At 37.0% G+C, this 12,797-nt stretch overlaps 2 protein-coding genes across 4 annotated transcripts in view; one reads left to right on the top strand and one right to left on the bottom strand.

The window, feature by feature from the left end:
* Nucleotides 1–12,268, bottom strand: part of USP37 (ubiquitin specific peptidase 37) — a 37,107-nt gene extending 24,839 nt beyond the window's left edge. For 2 of the 3 annotated variants that reach the window (XR_014896570.1, XM_085310946.1), the window contains exons 1-9: nucleotides 12,066–12,268; nucleotides 8,396–8,567; nucleotides 7,764–7,864; nucleotides 6,316–6,497; nucleotides 5,878–5,952; nucleotides 5,205–5,302; nucleotides 3,724–3,808; nucleotides 2,449–2,610; nucleotides 1,907–2,038 (exon numbers count right to left, since the gene is read on the bottom strand). Coding sequence is in view for 2 of the 3 variants with exons in the window: in XM_085310946.1 (XP_085167072.1) it covers nucleotides 1,907–2,038; nucleotides 2,449–2,610; nucleotides 3,724–3,808; nucleotides 5,205–5,302; nucleotides 5,878–5,952; nucleotides 6,316–6,497; nucleotides 7,764–7,864; nucleotides 8,396–8,567; nucleotides 12,066–12,221 (1,163 nt within the window). In the remaining variant the exon portion in view is untranslated. The remainder of the gene's footprint in view (nucleotides 1–1,906; nucleotides 2,039–2,448; nucleotides 2,611–3,723; nucleotides 3,809–5,204; nucleotides 5,303–5,877; nucleotides 5,953–6,315; nucleotides 6,498–7,763; nucleotides 7,865–8,395; nucleotides 8,568–12,065) is intronic. The other variant, XM_085310947.1, reaches the window with a different exon arrangement.
* Nucleotides 12,269–12,334: 66 nt separating this feature from the next.
* The window catches only part of CNOT9 (CCR4-NOT transcription complex subunit 9), a 14,864-nt gene continuing 14,401 nt past the window's right edge, over nucleotides 12,335–12,797 (top strand). Inside the window, exon 1 of the mRNA XM_085311045.1 lies at nucleotides 12,335–12,367. Within this exon, the coding sequence (XP_085167171.1) occupies nucleotides 12,335–12,367 (33 nt within the window). The remainder of the gene's footprint in view (nucleotides 12,368–12,797) is intronic.

Below are 12,797 nucleotides of genomic sequence, written 5' to 3'. Positions count from 1 at the left end.
ATGAAGACACCTCAGAAAATGGAATAAAAATAACCTTTTACATTTCAAGTATTTTGAAATCTCATTTGAGGTCGTCACTGGAACAGGACTTGAACAAACAAAATTCCACAATCTTATAAGGTAAAGAGAAGACTTCAAAAAAAAAGTTCTGTAAAGTTATTTCTGATCTATCTTTTATCATGACATAAAAACAATGTTTTTTGAAAGCATTTATATTGATAGGAGGTATGGAATTATATGCCACCAAAATAAACAAAATATAAATAATAAACTTTTATTGTTCAGAAAATTTGAATTTAATTTTATTTATTTATGCTCCACTCCATTTCAAGCCTTACTTTTGGCAGTAAACATTACCACAATGTAGAAACAAAGCTGAACATGAAGAGTCACAAGGAGTTCCTTGCTTCAAACTATATATAACCTTACTGGTAACTTCGTTTTTTTTAAAAAAAAAAAAAAAAAAAAATCAAAAAAAAAAAAAAAATTGTTCAAACTGACTTTCCCTGCCTCTCAATTCTTGTGATTTTTTTTGGTTTGTTTTTAATGCTTTGCAATTTCATAGGAAATACACAACCAAAATATTCCAAGCACAATTTTTTAGGTCTTGTAACCTTATATATATGTAAGAAATTCTATTACATGGAGAAAGGGGGGGGAAAAAAACCCACTCACAAAACACTGGCACTCTGTTACTCATCCCTCTCCCAAAACTAAATAAAATTCAAAAGAATGACAATTTGCCTTACACAAAAGCTAGATACACACAGGAGTGAGATCAATTTACTGCAGTCCAACACGTTTCTGTCATTCTACCGGACTACAGTAAATGTGCTCTCTCTTCACCTGTTGCAACTGCTAAGTGAAGCATGTTAGCAAACACCTTCTCACCACAAGGTAACTGATAAGCAATCACTTTTAAAGTGCAGTAACATTCATCGTGTTAGACAGGTTTTTATACTCAAACCAACAGAAGCTAAAGCAGATGCTACTGAGCATCAACTCTGACCGGTTGTATTGAGGCACAGGACAAYACACTGCTCTCTCCATCAGAGGTGCTATGGCACAACATCTATCCACATAGTTTGCCATTAAATATATGACACACCAGCTTCAAAGATCTTTTTGAAGAGATTTGGGGAAAAGGACATTTCAAAAGGCAAATGGAACAATTTCCAACTTTGAATATTGTAGGAAGAATTCAAGAAGATATAGCAAAGATAGAAATGACCCCAGAAGATAAGAGAAAATAAAATGGAAACAGAAAGGGTTCTGTAATCCTGAATCTTGTTAACTGAGAGAGAAGAAAGGAAGTAGTGCACAAGAGCATATATAAAATACTGAACACCAGAGAGCATGGTGCACAGAGCAAATGGCAGTTTGTCTTTCTGATATACATACAATGAAATCTGAAYGGCAACTGAATTCAAAGTTTGAAAGAGCAAAGTGTGTTTTACACAATACAGACATTATGAAGTTCCTTGCTGTGAGATTTGATCGAGGCAAACCACATTAGGTATAGTTAGTGACTGACRTATACACAGCTGGTAAAGTTTTAAAGAGAAGTTATTCCATATCTATTTATTATGAAGGCTCTTGCACTTTCATCTAAAACATTTCACTCTGCCACAAGAAACACAACAGAAAGTATAGAAAACTACTTTTAAGTCAGTATTGCAGTATCTAAGGACCTATTTCTGAAATGAAACTCTTAAGAYAGAGATGTCTATGATTTATTTTTTGTAAGGGCGGAAAGGAATTCACAATTCTCTGTTTTAGCCAGGGTTTAAGGAAAGCACAATCAATTCACACATCTATACATTTATCACACTCTATAAAGTTACTTCATTATTGTAAGACTAGTTTCTCAATAACAAAACAAAATATCCCAGAAAGTGAATTTTACCTGATAAGTGCATTGAGTGGAATTTTTTTCCATGGGATACCCTGCTTGAGCAAATCATTAGCGAAAGACTGAATTGAGAACAAGGACTGTAAAATGGCATTCATATAGCAGGTGTTTCCCAAATTTGAAAATCTGGAAAAACAGAAGATACTGTTAAGCATAGTGTTACTCACATAYAGGATATCCACCACCCCAGCCAGATATTTGTATACAGGGAATGCAGGTATTTACARGGAATGCATCGATGAGTATTTCCACAATAAAAATATTAAAATACATGTGTAAATACACACAATAGAGAAATAAAWCACGCAAGTATATGAAAGGATGCAAGTAGCCTGAAATTATTACATCATCTGAAGTTTTCAAGAAGTGAATTAAGAACATGTATTTTCYATACCAGAAAAAGTGCTCCCTGTCTCCAGGTTCACAGCTTTCAGCATTAGGTTAGGATTTTTTTTTTAATGAAACATATATAACAAGAGTGTGCATATTCTGATGATGAGAGCATGCACATTAAAAGGAAAAAAAAAGAAACCTACCCTTGTAACTGTTGTTGTGGATGGGTAGAAAGGGGCACTCGGGGTTTGTTCCACCCTGTATAATCTTGATTAGACCTCATTTTTTTAACAGAAAGAGGTGCAGGCTGAGAAAGAAATCCCAGACTTCTTTTGGCTGAGGGGGTCTGGTTGGATATGCTAGACCTAAAAACATAAATGGATGGTAAGTGCCAGATTTCTAATGTCCTTCCTTAAGCAGTTATAGTATATTACATTAGGATTCTACCACTACAGAAGACAAGGACTAATGAAGTCGCAAGACTACTGGTACGTTTCATAACACGAAACAAGTACGATGGGAAATTTTTATCCAGAACACTTAAGAAATGCTCTCTTTGGTTAAATTTCCCTACAACCACAGGTGTGCATGTAGGGCAAMCAAGTCCTTTGTTTTTAACACGTTTATCAATTCCTCATGCAGTATACTAAGAATGATTTTGTAGCTTGAGACCACAAATAATGAGATATGTTTAAAATCCACATGTAGACTAAAGTCTTCATTTTCAACTGCCCAATCTTGTAATCTAATCACTCCAGACCACAGTTTCTCCTGTATAAAACATGGACAATGCCTCTTTTCTTCCTTGATGTTTTATCTTACCTCTCTAGAGCAGAGACTGACAATCTGATTGCACAGTGTCTACAATAAAAGAATCTCAACCTCAATGGGATTCTCCTAGTATTACTAGAATACTATTATTAAAAAACAGAATTCTCTATCACTTATCTGCCTGCAAAAAATGAAGCTAGCAATGTTTTGCYAGATTTAGTTTCAAGTTCTAGAGCTCAGATTAATCATCTGGATCAGCTAAACTATTAACTATTCCTTGTTAAGTTTGATTTCCAAAACCTCTCAAGCAGTGCTGTACAAATGTGGAGGCACTCAAGCATAGTCWGGCTTCTGTTGCACAGAAATGGATTTCTGAGCTAAAATCTTGAAAAAGTTCCYTCTCACAGAAAAGTCTATTAGAAAGCTCAGATTTTAAATACGTCACTTTCTTTGATGAGGCTCTGCAAAATATAATAAGCTTCAGTGATTTCAGACAGTCCACTTCTTACATCTACAAACTTCAACTACTGCTTGTAACTTGAACAATTGTAATTGTATTGMTTATCTACATTGTACTTTTAGAAAAATGATATACATATTTTATGCATAAAAGCTATACACAATCCGATAAACATACAGGAAACGGAATATCCTATTTCCTGAGAAAGAGTTGTCATTTACAGTTCACACTAATGAATCAGTCCTACCTGTCCAGGGTGGAACTGGCAGTGGAGTATTCTTTTGATGAGGACCTACTACCATAAAAGGATGATGACTGTAGTGGTAAAACACCTTGAAAAAGAAATAGAAAGGCAGGTAATTTTGCTCCAGGTAGCTTAGCTCTTTGGTTCAAAAGTCTCTACCCAAAATGATTAAAAACCCTCTAATCTTATGTTCYACCATTGATTATTTAATAAAGTGCTAAATCAAATATAAAAAATAAGCAAAGATATACTGGAATTTTAATCAAGTTTAATATCATAATCCTCACCATATGCAAATTACAATATGTAACATTAAAAAGTCACTGAAATAATGCAACTATCTGAAGCATAATAAATGCCCATCTTATTCAAYATACAAGATACATGTAACAGAAAACTCTATAACGATTTCCAACACAGTGTTCTCAAAATTCAAGGTAAATGTGCAGGAAGTGAAAACAGTTTCTCTTCCCACTACAATGAAACAATCCTATTCTGCCCCAAGCGTGAAATTTGTTCTGACATCCTTGTGTCAGATCCCGAGAATCTAATTTCTCAGATGGTACAAAGGAAAAAAAGTATGGTTCCAAGAGTCAAAAAAAAAAATCTGTTAAGGTAAATCACAGCATAGGTTAGGTTAGGTTGGACAAGGAATAAACACTTCCTTCCATCCCAGCCTGAAATGGTTTGAGCCGTGCAACTTTCAAACATACAGCCACATTCAGGAAGTTAACAATACTGTCAGCTGACTTWCAGATATACACATTCCAGATTTTAATTTTGACTTTAAAAAGCAAATCAGATTTTTATTCAGAGAAAAAACAGCTGCCTTGCTGCTCTTCCAGCAACGTATCTGTGCCATCTGAGCTGCACTAAAAAGTGTGCATTTAGTAATTTTCCCATAAAAGCAAAATCCTGAATGCATTCATCTTCTGAGGAAAGAGATTCAGTATTTTGAAATATAACTGAAGAACTGTACTGCTTACCCGTTTATGAACAAATACTGTCCATATTACTATAATGCCTATGTACTCTTGTCACACTCCAGAATCCAACAGAACTACTGTACAAACAGAAAAGAAGTCCTGGCCCCAAAGAGTTCCCCTTGCAAATGCTGCAAAGTAGGCTGTACTTTCAGCACAAGAACAGCCTAAAATTTTTGTGCAACTTAGGGGAAAGTCTGAAGTTGCTCGTTGATTTTTCAAGAAAGTAGACACATRGGCTGACATCAGCAGGAGAGGTACAGGAGTGAGGGCCACACGAAGGAGAGTGAGAGGTAAGCCAAGGTAGGCTTGAAAAATGATGKGAAGTTGTTTGCACCTCATATATGGCTCTGTAGGAAGCAAAAAAGTTGGTGGCACAGGGTAAGCAAAAGGTTAGGAAAACAAGCTCTGCAGCTGCTTTCTGAACTGGTATCAAAAGAGCAAAATTGTACTGGTCAAAGACAGAAGGTATCATCTGGCTTTATCTTTATTTTTTCTTACCTGATGTCCTATTTTCTTCTGCTTGCTTCAGATTCAACTGTTTTTCTCTGCTACTATTTAAATACTTCCATGCTGGATCACTTAGGGCTTTATTATTCCTGCAGATAAACACAAATGGAAGTCAGAGCAGGTGTAGAAAATATAGGATATTGCTTGTCAATATTTACAGTTTGTTTTAAAGCATTTCTCTCCTATTGTCTTTAGTACTCAACTATGGAATACATATACTTATTTGCTAGCAAAGCTTAACTATTTAAATAAGCCTTCTTTCTTAKGAAGAAAGGTGAACGTGCACATTAAGAGATTATTTCCAAACAGCAGTTCTTCCCTTTACAAGTTTTGTCTCAAAGGGTCAAATTAAGTTCAGCAAAGAACCTACTGATTGCGATACATGTGTGTGTGTGACGATTCAAGTTAAGCTGAAAAAAAAAGATGACAGAAAATTTGCACTTGCCAGTCTTCTGCAAATCAATTACTATATCAGGTTATACTTCTCTCATTAATCCTGAATGCAAATCCTATTTTAAGCATCCAGTAGGATCTGACTTTTATTAGTGGCTGGCCTGTATAATGTTGCTGAGGCAGAGCAAATACTCAAGCTTTCTCTTCAGAAATATTTACATTTACAAACAAAAAAAAGTTTAAATCACAAACAAAAACAACAGTTACTTACGTTGAAGAATCATTCTCTTTGGGATAATCTTCACTCATTTCTGAACCTGGAGGTTGTGTTCTTTTCCTCTTTTCACTAATGACAGAGAAATTTTGAAGTAATCACTCTTTYGGAAAAGCTAGTAAATGACCATCTTTCAACTCAATAGATCTTCTCAATGCTTTCTATGCGTTTTTCACCATCTTCCACAATATCCAGTTTTATAACATACACAGAGAAGAACTTGATTGGCACAGCTCTAYTTTTTTTCATAACTCTCAAATGCCAGTACCAGCCAGAGGCCAGAAAAGCACATATTAACATCCTGTTAAAASCAACAGCAAAACCATAGGAAGCAAAAAGTGTTCTCTTCTTGCTTCTAGGTGTAATAAGTTCAGTCTATAGCTCCAYGACATACTAAATTTCAACGCTAACACAATAAAGGAATAACATTCTTACCGATTATCCAATAAGCCTGTTCTGTGAGGGACAGATGATGCAGGAGATGCTGAGATGTTAACCCTGTTGCTAGGCATTCCGGTTCCAGGGGAATTCTTAACAGATGTTCTAGCTGGGGTTCCCAGCACCTTTCGAAATGGATTTTCATCCTTACTTTCCACAGTCACTCTTTTGGGAGGAGTCTGCAAAATCCATGGCAGGGAGAGGGGACACAACCCAAAAAATGAAAAATATGATCATCTTCAGTCTAAAATAGCTTTCACACTGCTGCTTCATCTGCCACAGCTTAGAATCCAGAAACAGAAAAAATGCTGCTTGTGATAGAATGTGAGAGTTTAAACACTAGATGTGTAAAATGCTGACAGTGTAGATGCAAGTCCTAACCATAAAACCCTACTGTAGAAACCAAATCCCCTTCTCGTTTCCGTATGGTAAAGTCTGCTGATTGGACTTCTGTTTTTAAAATCTTCTTCACATTCTTTGAGATGGAAAGACGCATGATTCCTAACTACCCCTAGAACCAGTACAGGTGGTACTTAAAAAACAAAACAAAACAAAACAAAAACTACAACAACAAAAGTCATATAAASCCCACATATTTAGAACACTGCCCTGAAAGCTTTGGCCCAAGCCAACAACACACGTAATGAAACAGAAAGAGCTGGTAGCTGGCTAAGGAGCATTCATCAGTTTTAAACTTGAAAACTAAACATGTCTAAACTTACCACTTTATGTACAGCTTTAGAGTTTTACTACGTGATTCCTTTAAGTAACACCTAAAATTTGTTTTGGGACAATGTCAAAAGAACTTTCCCTCAGGGCTGCAACTAGAGTATATTCACAGAGATAACAATGTAAATTGAAGCCTGTAGGCACACCATGGGATTTGTATTATGGAAAGAGAAAAAGGATAAACAGAAGTAGTTTCAAGGAAAGTCACCTTCAGGAAGAAGTCTGTGACATTTACAYGAAAAACTGAGCAGAATGGCACAAATTCAGTAACTTCATTTTTACAAAAAYGTGGCCAGCACTTTTTGAATGTATACATTTGGCTGAAACCTGCTAAACTTATTATGCTGACTTTAACATGCTCACATTCAGTGTATTTTGGGTGTTCAGTATAAACAAATAGATATTCAGAACTACGTGAGAGGCAGGTCTTAAGCATGTATTTTCCATTTATTTCTGCCTCTTTTGTCTGACTGACTGCTTAGCAGTCTTCAACAGTTAGATGCTGACTTTAGTCAGTCRTGCAGAGCAGGAGGCACACTGTTGCCAAAACATCCCATAAACATCTATTCCAAGCCTTCTGGACTACAAAGACTTTGGATGCAAAACAAATATTTTGCTATTACTATTACAATGTATAATAAGAGCATAAAAGGAAAAAAGAATAAAAGGAAATCAGAAAAAAAGGAAAAATTTGAAATTTAACACTTTAAACAAACCTGGTTTTCTATATAGGAGAATTGTCTATTAGCTTCCTTCTGTGTGGTCCTGCTGCCCAGCACACCTCCAAAGCTGCCAGATCCCTGAGAGGGTTTCCCAGCTGACAGTGAAATTATACAACATTTAGTTTGTTGTTTAATTGACTGGCATTCTTATTTGTACAAGTGTTATTTACAGTTGAACTTGGAAGAGATGCAGTAGATTTCCAGACAGTATAATATGACAGCACAAACAAGCTCATTTTTATGAATAGCCCTTATATTGGTTGYTTACTTAATAGGCACTAGAGTCCCTAACCATAAAAAGACTAAATACACGGAAAAAATAAAAAGAAGAGTCTTTGCACGTGAGATAAATATGTAAGTTTTTCAAATACGCACATGCTCACAACCTAAACAATAGGTCCAAGTTTGTTTTCTGCTTATTGTTAAGTATGCCAAAGGTACGTTATGAGAAAGGTGCATAATAAAAATTTGGGGTCTGGGCCGAAAAGAAGTACTTACACAAATACAAYATGCAAAGAAAGTCAGTAATACAAGGAGGACAAAATGGCTAAAGGTGAAAAAAAGAAAATACTGCATTTACCCTTCCCCAATCTGTCATTAGGATGATTTGCAACAATTGTACTTACCAGTATGAACCCTGTCCTGATGGACTGCATCCAAATACATGCGCATTTCATTTGCGTCTTTAAATGGTACCTTATCAATCGTCAGGAAGCTGGTATCCTTTAGTGTTAACATCAGACAGCACAGTTTTCTACCATTTGGTCGTAAAGTCACAGTTTTAATATTATGGCTTAGCTGAAAAGAGAAAAGCGACTATAAACAAAATCCAATTTAAAAAGACCAAAATACTAATACATTCAAACAAAACACCTCAAGAGATACTTGCACAGAAATACTATCTCCTGCTGATTTTTGAGCAAATATTAACYCTCACAGAATTAATGCAATCAGTTATCCTGAAAACCAGCAGAACCGATAGGCACTATCCCTCTAGCTGAACAGTCTCYGTATCCCTGGATAAGTTTTTCTGAAACTTAAGTTTGCTGCGAAGTGTGACGTTTCTGAACATACTGAAGTAAAAGCTTCATACAGTTCCCTTTAGTTGTCTGAGACTTCTACATAAAGCTTGAATTATTATTTAAGATAGTGAAARTTTAGAAGTTTTGAGTTTCAAATATTAAGTACAAGCTTCCATTTATGTTATAATTTGCTCTCAGGGAACGCAGATTTGACATAGCTGAAATAATTTGGTTAGGAAATAAGTCAATAAAAAACATATTTAGTCTACATGCTATATAAAACAATTAAGTGATATCAAAAGTTTCAGAGTTATGGACAATCACAAGAATAATTTTAATAAGAGCTTGTGCTCCCTAATATCACTACTGTTACTTTATTCTATATTATACCATTATATAATTGTTACTTCCTGATAATTACTTCTTATGATTCCTTCATAAGAAATTGGCCATTCAGTAACGTTTCTATCCACACAGGTTAAGGGTAACTCTTAAAACAGAGGAAGCAAAAGAGTATCTTATAACTGTTAGATAAATRCAAGTTTAGTGATATATACCTAGGTATATTCACATTTTAAATTTGCTTGTCCTCCTCCACTTAATTCTTCATTTTGCTAGCCACTTCTTTAGCCTTGCCTAAAATAAGGCACTAGCTATGGAACAAGCTCCATGCCAGTATATTGTTATGCTCACACAGTGCTYCAAACAAGACTGAAAAACACAGCCAAGGTCACTGGGCAGGCTTTTACTACATCTCTGCGTAGTGCCAATCAGATTGGAGACTTCTCCTAATTCAGCCATCTGCWTACTACCACACTATCAATATAAATAATGATGTTGAATTAATAAACACCAATTATACCCTAACACCAGAGTTTTGCTATATAGTGCACTAGAAGCCATCTTTTTTTTTTTTAATGGAATGCAAGTTAAAAAAAAAAWTTTTCATTTAAACTTACTCAAGTATATAAAAGAAGGATATAAGACAGTAAAACGCACACCACATCCATAAGTGAGATTCTCTTCCACCCCATCCCAGAACTCTAGTTTTTTGTGAAGCTAATCTAGACCTACCAGCAGTTCCTGAGAGAGGAAATCCACTTCAGTAAGAAACTATAAAGGGTTTATTTTGCTGGGAAAATTACACTTCTATAATATTTTATGCTCAGTTCTTCTTAGCCCCCCCCCCTTTTTTTTTTTTAAGAGAATACCTTCACAGACTGAAAAATTGAAAAGGAGCTTCAAATTTTTCATCCACACTTAAAACATGGGGCCCACTAGAAAGGAATAACAGTTACTTCACCATACAGTGCAGAACAACCTATTTCAACTCAAAATGCTATCATGAAAGGACTCTCTGCATACTGTCGGTGCACCTGCTATGGCTCAAGCAATAAAGTCTTGAGAGGTGGCAATAAATGAAATAGGTACTAAAAGAACTATCTACCATCTAGTACAACCTGGACAGATCTTTTAAATGTCTGAAAAATACCTCATCTTACAGAAGTCTGATGATATATTAGTGACTATGGAAAGAAACATAACCCTAAATCTATCCAAAGATTTTATTACAGAAACAAAAAAGGGTAGAGAAAGGGCCTACCATACTCCTAGAGCAMCTTGTCAATGAATAAAGAATAACACTTCTAAAGCAGATTAATCAGGTATTTATCACACCTGTAACAGCAAGCAYGCAAGGACACACTGATGGACAGGGGGCAGCTCACGTAAACTACAGTCAAGTACAAGCCTGCAGTGCAAGGGGCAGTCTGCATTCCTTGCCTGCCACTTGTTCACGCACACACACGCTCTTGTGCTCATAACAGTGCATGTGTTGCTGCAAGGCAGGCAGGACCAGAAAGCAGATCCAGCTGAAAAACAGCCACCGTCCAAACATACAAAATTGGTCTAAGGATGTGGCTGCTCACTTACTCCTCTTCCTTCACTGTGACCCTAACTATACGGTCCATGCCACCCCTTCTACCAGATCTGGCATCTGGTCCCTCCTGTGAGTTAATTCAAGTGAAAACCCTCTACTTATTCTGAGYTAGTTTTCTGCCGAGTCTGTGAAACAAACTGGCTCACAGAGAGATCTGATGAGCGYGACAGCCAGTACACGGCAGGAAGCTGGGAGCAAGACCTGCCCCTTAGGCCATGGTTACTTGTTGCATAGGTTCAACCTCCCTGTGGAGCTACATTTGGAGTCACTGCGGTGTCACGTTAACGCTTGTCTGCGCAGAATGGAACACATGAGAACAAGCACCCGGGGCAAGTACATGGGAAAGAAACAACCGCTCTTAGTAGCGGCACAGTCTAACACTGGATTAAAGCAAACATGCAGTCATAGCATCATGTGTGAGAAGATAAACCATTCTTAAGATTTTCAGGTTTACAGTAACAGAGGTAGCAACCATCCAAAGTTGATCAACATCTTATGTCTTGATTTGAAAGCAACACAGGCTGATCTAACTGATAATTGTCATGGCTGTTAGGTTCTTTGCTGAGACTTTTCAGCACATTAAGGCAACAAAACCTGATCTTTCACAAATAAAATGAACTACTGTTCACCAAGTCAACACACAGAAGTGGCTCAGAGAAAAGTCTGATGAACACTGGAGCTGGAAAATAATTGTGGCAAGGAAAAGCAGAAGCCAATACTTAGATCAATTAATGACTACAGAATGAAAAAAAAAAGCAGTTTAGGCTGAATATTGGAAGAGAAACCTTAATAGTGATCTGCATCAGTCTCCCAGTGAGGAAATCACATTGTCTTGCATATTTAAAACCTAAAACTGAACAGAACTGTAATACGTATATAGTACAACAGTCTTGAATAAACAAACAGAAAAGCTACAAGTATGTTAACATTTGATATTCTTCAGCTGGGAAAACCGCCAGCATAGATGCAACCCATTAGGATGACACGGAGCTTCACCTCTAGATTCTGCAAACTTATCAGTAAGAGAAAGGCTACATGTTCCAAAAATCTAAACATGTGAGACAAGATACAGTATACTTTGGTAGTCTTTCCTCTGCTTTTCATTTCTTTCTATTCAATTGTAAGCTCAATGCTGACCTCAGCAGATCCTTTAACAATACACCTGAATAATTTACAGGAGAGTTATACAAAGAGATTAGTGTCCAGGAAATGAGGAACAAGAAACAGTGACAGAGGGAAGATTATGTGACTCTTAATAGCCTTGAAGAGGACAGCTGTTCACAAAAGGACACAATCCACACACTCCTCAAACAAAAGCCTGAATATTTGGTGTACCTGAAATGTCTTTGGAATTCCTCCAACATTGTAGTGAACCACTAGACTCACTTTGTTGTCCTTCTCCACAATTTCAAAGCTCCCTTCTTTCCATTTTGTAATCCCAGTCTGCATGCTGCGCATCCGGACAGGTCCGTGCACCTTTAACGGAGCCATGCTTTCTTGCAGAAAGAGCTAACAGGCGTAAGTGTACTTCACTTTAAAACCTGTTAAAAAGAAGTGCATTATAACTAACTAGTACCAAATAATCTCTACAGAAAGATAAAAATATGATTAAATGTTTCTGTAGAAGTTTAGTAAAAGTAAGTTTTCTTTTGTCTTTAATACACCTGAAGGAAGCACAGACCAATAAAACTTTCCCGGTTTGGGCAGCAAGCCACTGACTCCCAAACATCRAAAGATGAGCAGACCCAGCACACAGGAGTTCTTTGGGATCCTTAAAACTTTCTAGARATTTGAGGAAAAAGAAATAAAGTACCTATTTTGAGGAAGAAAGCATAAAGTTGACAAAGAGGAAGAAAACAAAGTTTCAAAGAAGCCCTAAAACGGAATTACTTTGTCTCGGCTGCGCCCGGAGAGCGGCGACACCCCCGGGAGGGTCCCGTTACCTCAGGGAGCCCCGCGGGAGCGGCCAGCGCGCACGGGGCCGGCGCCGCGCCGCGGGGCGTTCCCGGCGCAACGGGGACTCGCGGCGCGGAGCGCAGGTAACGCCAATGAATGGGGGAGCGCGGG

The sequence above is a fragment of the Rhea americana genome, unplaced genomic scaffold (genome assembly GCF_003343005.1).
Source record: "Rhea americana isolate MKP2758 unplaced genomic scaffold, rheAme1 scaffold_33, whole genome shotgun sequence".
In the NCBI taxonomy this organism is placed as follows: Eukaryota; Metazoa; Chordata; class Aves; order Rheiformes; family Rheidae; genus Rhea; species Rhea americana.
Note: the sequence above shows the minus strand (reverse complement) of the source record. Positions and strands in the feature narration are given on the sequence as shown.